General features: G+C 40.3%; 1 protein-coding gene across 1 annotated transcript; it reads right to left on the bottom strand.

The window, feature by feature from the left end:
• Nucleotides 1-1,207: 1,207 nt before the first annotated feature.
• On the bottom strand, nt 1,208-12,439 carry pias4a (protein inhibitor of activated STAT, 4a). The gene is made up of 11 exons (XM_078259195.1): nt 12,333-12,439; nt 9,864-10,245; nt 9,658-9,742; nt 9,510-9,551; nt 9,008-9,098; nt 6,631-6,759; nt 4,793-4,898; nt 4,532-4,605; nt 4,207-4,367; nt 2,248-2,399; nt 1,208-2,121 (listed from the first exon to the last, which is right to left on the bottom strand). The coding sequence occupies exons 1-11, from the start codon at nt 12,357-12,359 to the stop codon at nt 1,883-1,885; spliced, it is 1,488 nt and encodes a 495-aa protein (XP_078115321.1). The 5' UTR covers nt 12,360-12,439; the 3' UTR covers nt 1,208-1,882.
• Between the last annotated feature and the right edge of the window lie 1,736 nt (nt 12,440-14,175).

Raw genomic sequence — 14,175 nt, 5'->3', positions numbered from 1 at the left:
CAATTAAAGTCCAATTCTATTCCAGCAAATAGATGTGACCTTATCTATATTGAAAAGAGGCCGAGGGGACTGCTGGTTGAAGCAACTCCCACTTGTTCCACACAAAACCATTTGTAATCCAATCAATGACTTTTAAGCGTGGTGGGGTTGCACTTATTGGCACTTCATTAAGTTTAGTTGCGTCAGACATGCTGAACCCACTCTAGCAAAGTACTCTGAATGGTGTTTTGACCCAGGTCGGCTTCATTTAGAGGAAAAGAAAAGGAGCATTCATCAAAAGCACAGCCATGAGCCTGGAACAATTATAACTCAACACTCAAACCACAGCAGCAGAGGTGATCCGCTTTCTGCAAGCAATAGTTCTGTCTGTACAGAACTACAGCCAAATATGTAGATTACACACAACTGTTAAGAAAATGGGAAGCAATTCAATAAATATGGGAGGACAGAGGACATCAAAAAGTGGTAAAAAAAAAAAAAAAGATGACGGCACTTCTGATTACTATTTTTTTTTACCACAGATTTCATTCTGCTTCTCTGTCTATTTCTCCCACTGGAAAAACATCTAAGGAAATCCTCAATGAAACTAAACACCTTCCTTCAGACTGGGGTCTCATCTGCTGGCCAGCTCAGCTAGCCTTAAACAATGGGCTCCAATCTTCACCACTCAACGAAAAAAGGCACCAAAATCTCACAACCATTTCCTGTCAGTGAATTCCTAAAATAGATCTGCTTTGGCACAGCTGCCGCACAGTTATTTGGATGAGTTACGTCAATACACAATGCTGATATATCACTCCTAATAAATCCTGTTACTTACAGCGCAATAACCGCAGTTATGTTTTACAGAGGGGAAGCATTCCACCCACAACCTCTGGCATTTTGCATGCACTAACGCCTAGTTAGCTTGGTTATCCACAAACTATCTCACCCTTTAACAAAGATGGGGTTGCTGCAGAGGGAACAGAGCTGCATGGAACGATGGAATTAAAAAACAAAAACATGTAGGAAAACAAAATCTCCAGTGTAAAATTGACTTCAGAAAGACAAAGCAATTCTTGTCCTACACTTCTTTCTAAGCTACTCTCTGGTCAGTCTGCTAAGTTTTTATGACTGAGGTAGGTTCTCTTTAACTAAGGACAAATATAAATGGAAAGCATCACACATTGAGGCCAGTATTGTGTTCTGCCCTTTCATAATTAAAGGATAAATTCCTGAAAAAACCCTTTCAAGCTTTGAATTAATTCTCTAAACAAACAAATAAACACAATGGGAGAGATTTAAATTTGCATCACACTCCAGATATCTCTGCCTTGTCCTCACCCAAATTTTTAAATGCTCTTTTCCACTACTTGTTTTTGACCTTTTACCAAAAACTACGGAGGAGCCTCCATTTTTAACTTGTCTGTTCATCACAAATGTGACAAAAATCAGACGCACACATGGAATGCCCATGGCTAAAAGAGCCTGTAATTCCAAGTCAAATACAAACAGACATGAGGTGGTAGAGAGGGAATAGTCTGGAGAGAGAGGAGGAAGGGTGGTGGTGGAGGTGGGGTGCACGATCCATTCAGTCTCTTAAGTAGAGGCAGGATGGTACAGATATTCACTGCAAGGTGACAGTTGGCCAAAAAGAGTTAGAGTTGCTTCCAGTGGTGTACAGTACAAAGAGGAATCCTAATCACTCCAGATTGAAGATTCATTAACAGTGCATGTTTGAGTGTATGTCTGTTTTGACTGGATATAACCAGAGCTGCTAAAAGGCTCTGACGTTTGGGCATAAGGGAGGGTTGTTGCATCTAGTGGATTACTGTGTTCCTGTCCTTTTAGCCCCCTGCCTCTCTGTGTGTGTGTCAGTCTGTGAGGGGACAGAGCTGTGGGGTCAGTAGGCAGTGACTAGGTCCTTGTCGTAGTTGTATCGGCCCCTCTTCGGGGCAGGACTGTCGGCGCTGTCCTCAGTGTCCTCACTGTCTCCTCCTGCCCCGCCCCCTTCCTCCTCAGAGGAGGAGTCAAGAGTCAGATCTACCACTGCACCTCCTCCCGGTGCCACAGCAGGTCCTCCTGCCATCCCCACGCTGGTGCTGCTGTGGGCTGGTGAATGACCATTTGCCTCAGGAATGCCTGCAGACATTAAGGCCATTTTAAAATTGATTACAAAAAGATTTGCACTAGCAAACTAATGCACGGGGGAAAAAAAGAACACACAAAAAGGGCAAAGAGGCAAAATTGAAGCGGTTTGACACTTACATATATCAACAACAGGATACTCTGGTGTGTTGCTGCGTTCTCTTTCCCTGTCCCTCTCCTTGTCATCTCGGATGGGTCGCCAGGAGCCGTCAGTTAAGTACTCAATCTCCTCAATGTCCTCACTCGTCTCTTTCAGAATCTCAGATAGCAGCCTGAAATACACACACTGCTGGTTAGAGTCGCCTCACTAAACAGATTCCATACCAGAAAAGGAACAGAATACTCCATTCAAACTCAATTGCAGGAGCCTAGCCAAAGCCTGCATGACTCAAATTTCATTTTTTTTTTTACCTTTCCTGCAGATCATGTCCGTCACTCTAAATCCTCAAACTACTTGGCCACCCTGATGACCATATAGCTATAATCTTGACAATTTTCATTAAATAGCCAGATTGAGTCAAGTTACGTTCCATGAAGAAAATTAACAAAATAAGCTTAAACCCTTAGCCGTTTATTATCAACTGAAAATTAATTCTGTGAATTTCTCTGCCTCAAAACACCACTCTATAAGTGAAACCTAGAGAGATGAATTAAAGAAGGGACTTCCACACAAGCTTAATTTAAGGAATGCAAAGCCTACGTGTAACAATGCTTTCAGTCTTTGTGAAAAGTAAGGGAGTGTCTGTGAGAGTTGCTTAGAATTTGCAGGAAACTACACGCCCAAAGTGCTGTGGATAAAAGTTTTTTATCATGATTTTTTTTGTTGTTGATAAAATTGACTGCAGATTAATTTGTGTTTATGTGTGTAATTAATATATATATATATATATATATATATATATATATATATATATATATATATATATATATATGAGATGCATCGATTACAATTTTCTAGGCCGATACCGATTTTAGCCGATTCAGATTTGATTTTTTTCTAACCACTTTACAGCACACAAAATATTTTCTCTCTTCTTTAATAGAACATTTTGCACAGAACATAGAACAATTTTTGAACAGATAATGGATCACTATAAAATAGAACTATATAAATTACTCCTAGTGTGGGAAATTCACACACATCTAAAGGTCAATGTTAGAACCATTTCCTTCTTTTCACGTCCAATATCCAACAAAAAAAAAAAATGTGATTTTGGTTTTTGGTGTCATCCCTCCACGCCCTACTTTTTCCTTGCAGGTGTTGCATATTGCAAACTTGTTATCTTCTGCACACACGCTGAAGAATTTCCAAACAGCTGACATGTTGCAGGTTAATTCACGAGGTTCCCTACATGTGTGAGAATAGCGCGGACACGCGCTTCACACCGCGAGCGGGTACGCGCGACACACGGCGGAAAAGTTGGGAAAAAGAGACTGTGCTGTCACACACACACACACACACACACACACACACACACACACACACACACACACGTTGTCTTGAGAGTCACTTGCAGCAATGAGTACCGTATAAAAAAAAAAGTTGAGCCCTCGAGTCCCACGATTACATGGTTCTCTAAACTACAGCCTTGTTACATTAAGTAGATGTTAGAGTCAGCAAACAAGCCAATTTACAGGATCAAAAATGTTGGAATATAACCTGACAGGATACAGATAACCCTCTAATGCCATGCAAAACATTCAAAGCTTTAAAAATGATAACAAAAAAGGAGGTTGGTGCATGGTTCAGCTTGTATGAAGAGTCCTTAAAATACCACAACATCTGTGCACACACACGTTTGTTTCACTATCTTTGTGGGGACCCGTCATTGACATGATGCATTCCCTAGCCCCTTACCATCACAACTAAATGCCTAACCTTAACCCTTACCTAATTCTAACCCTAAAACCAAGTCTTAACCCTCAAACAGCCCTTTAACCTTGTGGGGTCCAGCATTTTGGGCCCCACAAGTATACTGTATTCCCCGGTTTTTGGACCACACACACACACACAATTTATTGAGAGGAAGATGGTGCTGCGGGGCTGGGACAAGTCAGAGCATGCTTCTGTCTTCTTACCCATCAATAGTGAGCAGCTCAAAGGGAGCAGGCTTGTCACAGACGGGGCAAGTCCATGTGGGCTTCTTCTCATTCATCTGCAGGAAGAAGACTGCGTCGAAACACTGGAGATGGGCACAAGTTAAAACTCGACATGGCACACCGAGCCGCATCTTCACCAACTGGGAAGTGGGAGAGGGAAGAAGCATGCTAAATTAATAAAGCTTCATAGTAGAACAAACGTTTATGAAACCGGCCTTTGATACGGAAAAAGATCAGAAACAGAAAAATGTCCAGGACAGTGAAGACTGACCTATCCACATCTTAACATGTCAGGTATACTCACTGGACAGATAAGAGAAACCCGGAGGCCTGTAGTCGCAATTTCACTCTCTGGGTCAAAACGTAGTTTGTCTTGAACTATAGATCAATGGCAGACAAAAATATAACGTCATAATAGCTTATCAGACAAATATATTGTCATGTGAAATTAAAAACACAAAACAGTGCTAACAAAAGGTTTTAGTCAATGACTTCTTAGCGTAGTTTTCAATTACAAAGTCACGTTTGCAAAATAATTTAGGCAGAGTATGAAGGAAATACTTACTGCGTTCACGACAGCGTTCTGCACTTTCAACAGAGCAGAGTTTGAGTTGGCTGAAGAGGTCTGCTGCAGTGAAAACCCTCACTAAATACACTGCCACCGAGTACCGCTGAAAACAGATTAACAGGTTGTGAGCATTTATTTCAAAAGGCTACCAATCTAAAATAGAGCATATAAACTAAGTGAACCTCAAAGCCACTTAAAAAACAGAAACTTTAATACACAATATTTATTATGGTAAGGGAAATCTACTTGGTGAAGAAGAACTAAAAGGCAAATGTACTCTCTTGAACCCTCCTGATTATATAACTGTATTTAATGCAAGATAATATCCTCTTACATAATTTATATGGGCCAACTACAAAAGTCACACATCTTAGGGAAACCAAACACAGCAAATTCTTTCTATTAATGAATGTTCAATATCTCTGGGATCTTTGTGCAATATGACTATGCTTAGCAAAAACCTTAGAATTTGATGGACTAAATTCCCCACACCCCCACTTGTGGGCCAACCACAAGGTTATGGACTTGCATTGATTAAGTATGCAGAGCAATCAATTTCGTATTTCCACGTTCCGCTTCAAACAAACCAGAGGTTTGCCTCTAAAATCAGCAACATTTGTACTTCTAAAGTGCTGCTGTTGGTCTAAAACGGCAGTATTTTGATCATGTTGTGAATAAAAGGAGGCTGTTAAAATACTGTTCAAACCTTCGTGCCAGAACAGAGCTGTAATGACACTCCTTTTCCCATGGACATCATATGTTTTGATGCAGGCTACATTTACTTAAAGCTACAGTTCGTAGTTTCTGTCACCCCTATTAAGAATTCACTGTCGACCATCCACATGACGCAAGCTGTCGGTGATCGCGCACCACCCCCACTCCTCTGCGAAGCTGCTAGTAGCGCTTAACCAGTCAAATCAAGGACATGGAGGATGAAAAAAAACAACATAATGGACTCTTCAGAAGAGGTTATTGTCTTGTAATTTTTTATGTCATTCGTCTCCAAAGCTGAAGGCTGCTGATGTCCTTTCTCAGCGGTGATGTAAAAACGCATCACTCGAGCTTCTGCATGTGAATGTCGCTGGAACACACCATTTTGTAAACATAGCCATAGGGAGAAATACAGAGTTTTGTGGAGCTGAAAGGCTTAATTAGCTTTGTATCAACTCATTTGGCAATGGCTTGAATGTAACAGACGTTCCTTAATATAAAATAGTTGCGCACTATAGCTTTAACACAGAGCTATTCAGCTGTCAGGCAACTTTAGTGCAAGCTTACTGTAGGCTATCGTGATTGGAGGATTTCCCAAACTCTGGGATAAAGAAAACACTATTATCACACAAGGACAACAGCATACAAAAAGGCTTCTTATTAGGGCTGTACCAAATGACACTCCCCCCCCCCCCCAATTTACATTCAAAGCTTCTATGGATGTTTTCGAATGAAGCTTCAAATGTCATCATACTTTATGCCGCCATAGCCACAGCATTCAAATGTTGATTTAGAATTTGAATTTCAACATTATGAAATAAGCTTTTATCTATTTCGGTACAGCCCTGCTTCCTATTGTGTTTAATTTCAACTTTCATGGTGCTCATTCCTAATTGGTTTAGACAAGAGGTCTAAAGAAGAGGGTGCCAACAGGAGTAAGAGTGTATTCATCACCCAGTTGCTTATCTGGATCAAGACGATAGTTAAAGTAGTTCAGCTCATGGCCCTCAGGAACAACTGAGTGGGACCCATGAAACAAAAAAACTGCATGTACCAGCTAGCAATGGTGCCCCACCACGACCCTAAACTACGCCAACATGCGTGATTCAGCATCAGACTCTGACCTTGCCGAAGTTTCCCCAGGTGACGGTGACTCTGTTGGTGACATTGGAGAGATGCAACCAGGGAGTGATGTTTACAGGACGACAAGGGCGGCGAGGCTCAACACCAGGCTTGTTAGACGGGTAATAGCCCTGTAAACACACAGACACACAACAAAAAGAACGATGTAAATTATCCAATATATCATCTTAATAAAATTGTTAGAGTACTTTGTTGACATGACAGGCATCAGAATTCCCTCTGAAGGGCTTAGATACAGTTTAAAAGACTAATTAGTTGTTAGGCTCTTGATGGGGTTAGTTGTGCAGTCCCTTTTTGAACTGTGAAGCCAGGGCTCTAGAGTGCGACCAAAATTTGTAAGGGTGCGACTAAGATTTTTCCTAGGTCACACCGGTGCACCTAACGTCCTTGCATCTGCTACCTCTCCACTAACGAAGCGATGTCGTTTATATCGATATATGTTTTAATGTTGCGTTACATGACCCATTCCTTCTGTAAAGCCATGCCTGTGTTTGGATCTCTCCTGCGCGCAGCCCCCCCCCCCCCATTCACTCACACATGGCTCACCTGCAACATGGAGAGACACAGCGCTGCCGCTCCACAAGCTGACATTTGTCTACAGTTTTAATTGTTATTAACACAGCTATATATTGTTAAGTATGCGAGGGAAACCTGTATTGGTACCAGTGTTTCCACTGGTAACTCTCTGTTATTGCGGCCGCCAGGGCGAAAAAAACATTAGAAGTTATTGACTGCAACTAACTTCAGTTGGTTGAGCAATAGCGTGTGAGACGGAGCCTGCTGGACCTGGGCGAGAGATGTGACCCGCCAGAATATCATAGTTCATAAAAATGCAGCGCAGTGACGATACAGACATTTCATAGCCTACACAAGACGCATGTAACACCGCTGACCCACCAAAGTGCATTCGACCCGTGCTGGACCCATTCATAATGAGTCGGCCGTCACTCTGTGAGTAACATACGCTTCAGTCCATCGCACTCGCCCTCTCTCTCTTTTAATCAGTCTGTTATTGTTGTTGAAAACAAGTGAAGGAGCTTTCTCAGAGAGATATATATATATATATATATATATAGAGAGATATATATATATATATATATATATATATATATATATATATAGATATATATATATATATGCTGTCAAAATAACACGTTAATTTCGATTAATCAATCTAAGAAAAAATAACGTGTTAAAAAAAATTAACGCAGATTAATCCATTCCATATTGTATTGGCATACAGACGAAAATCTGGTGCCACTGATATGTCTGCGCTTCTCTCTGCTGCTCTGAAACAGACGTTACAGGAAACACAAACCCTGCTGCATGTGACGCTAGTTAACAATACTCGACAGCAGCTAACGTTAGCCTACCGCTAGCTAGTAGCTGGATTAAAAACGGTTAAAATGCTGACAGCTAACGCTAAACGGTGTAAAGTTTGACTGTTTTACTGTAGAGGATTCAACATCGGGATGTAACAATCTGCAGCTGCCATCGGAGAAACAACACAGGTACGTTCAATGAAACTGGTAAACTACAGCTTCGTGGTGCATTTGAAGTTATTGTAAATGTCCTTTTCCTATCTGGTTGTTGTTTTTGTCGTTCAACAGCAATTTACTAGTGAAATGAGTTATTGTTATACATTATTATTAAATCATTTAATTTTGACCATATGACCTTAGCAATAAACAAGCCGTTCTTTAATGTCACCAACTGTTGTTTAGTACCCTTTTTTCACTTTCTTAAAAAGCATCCATCCATCCACTTTTTGTTCAATAATTTTTTTTCTCATTTTAATGCTCTTATCAACATGGAAAAGTGGATCGGCTTGCTTTGTGCTTTTGTCGCCTGGCTTTGATTAGGGGGCGGAGAATTCGCATCAGCTGTGTGCTTGGTATCAAGTGGTATTTCAGACTGGATGTGCTGCGATGATAGCTCAGTTCACAACGACAAAAACACACAGATCACTTTGGTCTTGTCAATGGAACCATTTGGCAACTTTTTAAAAGTAAACTTTCCATTCAGAATTGGCATCCATTTCGTCGTCTCGCACTCGCCATCCACTCAAAAGTAATGTTAGCCTACTACTCTTTGGCCGGTTCGCAAGCCCAAACAAGTGTGTGCGGTGTGCCTGTTGTTTTATTTCGAAAAATACTACAAAGTTTGCTATGACAAAAAGAACGTTAATCTTGCGGGGGGAAATTGACGCCGCTAAAATGGGTTTGTGTTAACGCTGTTAACGCGTTTAACTGACAGCACTACAATAAACTATTTGACATGAGCGGAAGAACAGCCAAGCTTTAGTCATATTTGTACTCTAAAAGGTGTGGCTCGTCTCAGAGAGGTCAATCAACTCACCGGCACATGACAATAGGACTGGTTGACTTTGACAGCAATGTTGGGAGGATACTGGTCCTCCTGGACACCAATGGAGTCTGTGTAACAGAGTCTGCAACAGAGTGTGATACCAGAGAGAAAGGTTAGCATCATAAGAATGTCTGACCACTAGATCTAAATCTGTTTCAGCAGAGTTTTCCATAAGTGCCTTAAGCCCAGCCGGGCGGCTACTTTTTTTGTATACATTTTTTAATTCTAATAAAATAGTTTAGATCAACAAGTTATGATTCACTATGCATGTATTTTTAAGACCACTAGCCTCCACTTTAAAACAATGCAAGCATGATGATGGATAATAAAATGAATAAAATATGATGTAATAGAACTTCCTGCAGTAAAACATATAAATGGGATTATAATGTGTGAGATAACCAGCACAGTCACTGGCAGAACCAGCACCTTCCAGGTAAAAGGATAGTTAAATATCTATTAAGTTCAAACGGGAAGTAGTGGGAATACTTACCTAAGAACCACTTGGATTGATCTGATTCCTGGACGAAGCTCACTTAAAAAAGCAAAAGGTTAAAAATTGAAATGAGGATTAGTTAGAGTTTGTAAATTGAGCTAATGTTATCCAAGCAGATCTGGGGAGAAAGTTAGGCTTTTCTTACCTTGCATTTCTGATCTGGTCTGCTTGGTTCGGTGTTAACTCAAATATGCATTGACTGTCCTGCAGTTTCTCACTGTTCACGTCAACTGTAAAAATGTATATAGAAAACCCATCATAAGAACAGCACAGTATGTGGAGATAACATTTCTACTAAACAAAATTATTTAAATTACAAGGATACAGAAACTTCAAACTATATACACTTACTTAGCTCTGTTGGAGGCAACAGTGTCTCCAAAGTTTGGTAGAAGGGCAGTGGCACCAGCTTGACCTCTGCTGCCGGTGTGGGGATCGGTTTGGAAATGCCGTTGAGGTAGTCTGCGCCCTGAGAGGTGGCAGTGGGGGAGGAGCTGAGGGATGAGTAGGCAACTGGGATGCCCTCTGGACGCCGCGCTGCAAGCCAGCCAGATGTTTTGGGAAAGCGTGACTCATAGAGCTGCCTGACATTCTTCAGAAGCTCTGGGCTGTATTCGGTCTGCACTAGCCTCAGTGCACGCCCCACCAGGTCCTGTTTCAGCCCACTTTTGCTGCGGCCCATTGAGGCCAGCAGCGTCTGCAGGTCTGAGACCCGGAAACTTTTGACCATGTTCTAGAGGGAGGACAAGACAAAAATCATGAGAAACACGATACAGGGACAACGAAGTCTGTAAATGGGGACGGTTTGAGGGACAATGCCATGAATTTACAAATCCAGACTCAAGTTTTAGAACCAAGTCCCAATTCAGGGCATATTGATACTTAATTTAAATGCAGAACCATTTACTTCAACAATGCTAATGGATTTTGATTTATTCTACTTCTGACTTTTAAGCATTTGAAGTTGTTATTCACAGTTTGATTTTCTAAGTGTAACCACTGTAACCCAAGGTGGAAAATACATTCCAGTATAACAGTGTTAATATTCTGTGAATTGGTCCAGTAATGCATCAAGTTGTAAGTTATGTAACTTTTGCCCATGGAAGGCTCACCACAATTATTTTACAATTAACTTATACAGCATTTAACATGACAGTGTCTCAAACTTTTTGATTCCTGCTAAAATTAGCTTTTGGCCTTAGTCACTTTAATCCTCCAGAGGCTTGAACCTGCCTTGTAATTAGGAGTCACACTGCTCCTTATTCTGACCACTTGCATTATGGCCTAGTCATTTTCATCACTGAGTTCTTAAAAATAATGGTGGTACCATTAAACAAACCCTGAATCTGCGACAGCAGTTCAAAAGTATGACTGCATCTCTGCATTTCACTGTAATACATATACACTACACAGGCCTGTAAGACACACAGACAGAAACTACACTGACAACAAGGTTCAGCTACAGTAAAAGCATGAGAAGCAAAGGCATGACCATCCTGGTTTGTGTTTAGTTTAAGGATATAAGTCAATATAATGAAGAGGGATCACACAAAAAAAAGAGAAGAAAAAGAAAAGTGGTAAAACCTACAAATTGTATCTTTATTAAAAAAAGAGACAGGTATAGTTTGCCTTGCACAAAGATTACATATATACCAAGTCTGTTTACAGTGCCACGGAGGTAGAATATGCCTTAAAACTAACCAACGTCTAACACATAATTACAATATGTTCCATAACTATTGGACAACATTTGTATCAATCAATTCCCGAGTATTCACTGTCAAATATTATTTGCATTTACTGTTGGTTGTTTACGGGTGAACTCGTTTGTGTAGCAGTGACAACCACACTTTGAACGGAAGACGAACCATACCAAGCACAGATGTTTAGTCCTTGAATCAACTGAGTTGATTGAGACTTTTAGCGAAATCAAATGCTAATCAAACGTTTGTCACAAAGGGTTAATTTACTCGCCACAGTGGGTACACTTTTCGATTAGCTACACTTAACATGTGTACACTATTTAAATAATAAGTGGCGTCGGGTATCTCAAAACAGGCCACTTAAGACAAAACATACAGCCTGCATGCACATTTTTTATTTATAAAGTAGCAGCAACGTAGAGTATGTGAACCTAGGACACATCATGGAATGTTGTTGTTAATGGAAAGACCTGAGCCGTATAACGAGCTTTAGCTTTGTCGGACATCGTTGAGTTGTGCATCAGTGACACAACTGCTTTGTCTCTAGATTAACGTTAAATTAGCACAATAACGCGGCTGTCCAGGCTTGTGACGGCCATACTGTGCAAAATGCGGCCATAAAGTCAATTTCTTCTGCCTCACTTGAACAATATAGCCTACGCTGATCGGCTGGCTAGCTTCTCTACAGACTGGGCTATCGGTAACGTTATTCAATCATCAACTGGACATTTTGACAGGTGCACAGCTTCATAAACGAACTGGCTACCTACAGACATACATCATTATAAGCCAAATAATGCCCAATAGTAGCGCGCCGGGAAGAATGCTAGCAGCATTTTTATGGTCACATCATTTATTTCGGTGTCTTCCTTTAGAGCCAGCGTGATGCTAGCTAAACCAACGCACTTGCTTAGCTAGTTAACGTTACATAGCAGCCTAGCTACGTTAGCAACACAGGCTAGTTCGTTTGGTTGTGAATGTATTACGCTACAATTCTTGGAGAAAAACTCTTAAATATATTCATATAAAGCCCCCAGTATCCCCACGACCGGGTTGAGTTTCAAACCACACTAACGCGCCAGTTCCATCAAACCAAAGCTAGCCGAGCTCTACTTGCCATCGCCTCCACCAGTTCGGCCGCCATCTTCGTGCAGCAGTACCGCGAGAGTCAGAGACGAAGGGTAGTCTCTCACCAATGAAACGCAGAGCCTGCTTTGATAGACTGGTATCCTCAGCTAATCACAGTGTGACTTTAACCAAAGCCCGAAGAGCTTTATACAAAGTGGGCGGGACCACCTTGTTTTAAAGTTACAGTGCAACTTTTTAAAAACACTAAGAGACAGGTCTCTTTTCCAAAATAGGCCTCAGTGTTCATTAAAGATACCACGTGTCGAATCATTTTGATACCCATGATATTTCTTTTTTATAGTATTGAGATATCTTGAAATTGTGTCTTAAAATTTGTTTAAATTCAACGTTGATGTAAAGCATGGGGTGACAAGTGGACCGGGTCGCATGGTCTGTTTAAATCCCGTCCGAGCAAAATACTCCGTTTCAGGTTCTGCGTCAAGCCGTGAGATGTGGAGTTAATGCTTTGTCTAAGGTATGTTCATAATTGAATTAAAATGAGTAACTAACGAAATCACTTAGACGTCAAAGTATAGACCCGCCATACCCTGACCAAAACACATATACTATGTTGGGTCACGCTTTTAGCAAAATGGAAATAAGTATGCTAAGGAACAAATGTATACTCCCTCTGGTGATCCAGCCCTGCTTTTCCAGGGGCTCCTCATATGTGGCAAACGGTGGCAAATAATAGCCTCATCAAAACACAAAAATCCATTGAAGCAATTGCAGTATTATGTAATAAAATGGTGTGTTTTGTTTTGGCTTTACTTGGGATGTGAAACGTCAATAAAACAGCGTTGTGTATTCAAAGGGCAGCTGATTTTGCCACTGCACTTCTTGATGGAAAAGGTTGTCTATTATGATTTATAAATAAAATATATAGGATAGATAGGATTCAGTTGTTTTCAAAGACCTGTGTAAAGTTAGTTCACAAATGCAGACCCACGTTTTTTTTTAATATTGTTTCATAATTTTTAATAACTGGACTGGACATAATATGTCTACATGTGAGTTGATATAGCTGATTACAATGCAAAAGCTTGCTAATATAAAGGCAGCATGGTGCGCTCTGCTGTGTGTGTGTGTGTGTGTGTGTGTGTGTGTGTGTGTGTGTGTGTGTGTGTGTGTGTGTGTGTGTGTGTGTGTGTGTGTGTAACATGTTTCATTATTTAAACAGAAGAGGGCAATATAGTCCATGATTTGACTGACAGTCATTTAATTAATTCTCTCACTAAAACTACAGCATAAAGCATATGTACTTCGCTGTTATCTGCACTAATGTTATGGCTGAGGTATAATGGTGTGGGCAATATTATTATTATTATTATTATTATTATTATTATTATTATACCCTAATGTTGGGGCGTGTCATGCACATAAACACTGTTAAAACTAGACCTTATTTGTTTTAGATCTCAGAGACTTATAGATAGGCTATATAAAACATGGAAATAATGGACGTTGATAATTTCCCAGTTGATGTAACACTCTAAATGTAAAAATCACATTTTGTATTTAAATATTTCATACACACAGATTCACTGAAGCACTACAAAAGCAGATACAGAATATGAATGCTATAATGAAAACATTTTAAAATGTTTTATGACTTTGATCTTACTTATAAGAAACTTAAAGGCACAGTTTGAGTACATGAAGATTCAAGTGGTTATAAAATTAAACCATAAATTCTTCATTGGCCTTAAAACATCATCACAATTAAAGCACAAAGGATAACATTTAAGAAGTAGGCTACAGTTTAACTAAACACAGAGATAAAGTCAGTAATAGAGTCCTAACACATCATTAGAGAGGACTATTCAATAACT

The sequence above is a fragment of the Sander vitreus genome, chromosome 9 (genome assembly GCF_031162955.1).
Source record: "Sander vitreus isolate 19-12246 chromosome 9, sanVit1, whole genome shotgun sequence".
Taxonomy (NCBI): domain Eukaryota; kingdom Metazoa; phylum Chordata; class Actinopteri; order Perciformes; family Percidae; genus Sander; species Sander vitreus.
Note: the sequence above shows the minus strand (reverse complement) of the source record. Positions and strands in the feature narration are given on the sequence as shown.

Excerpts from the sequence above, each read along its gene's own strand:
- pias4a (XM_078259195.1), bottom strand. The coding sequence starts at position 12,359 with ATGGCGGCCGAACTGGTGGAGGCGATG. Across the intron at positions 6,760-9,007 it reads AGTCCTATTGTCATGTGCCG|GGCTATTACCCGTCTAACAA; the intron begins GTGAGTTGATTG and ends GTGTGTTTACAG. Across the intron at positions 2,400-4,206 it reads GAGCTGCTCACTATTGATGG|GCTGCTATCTGAGATTCTGA; the intron begins GTAAGAAGACAG and ends TGTGTATTTCAG.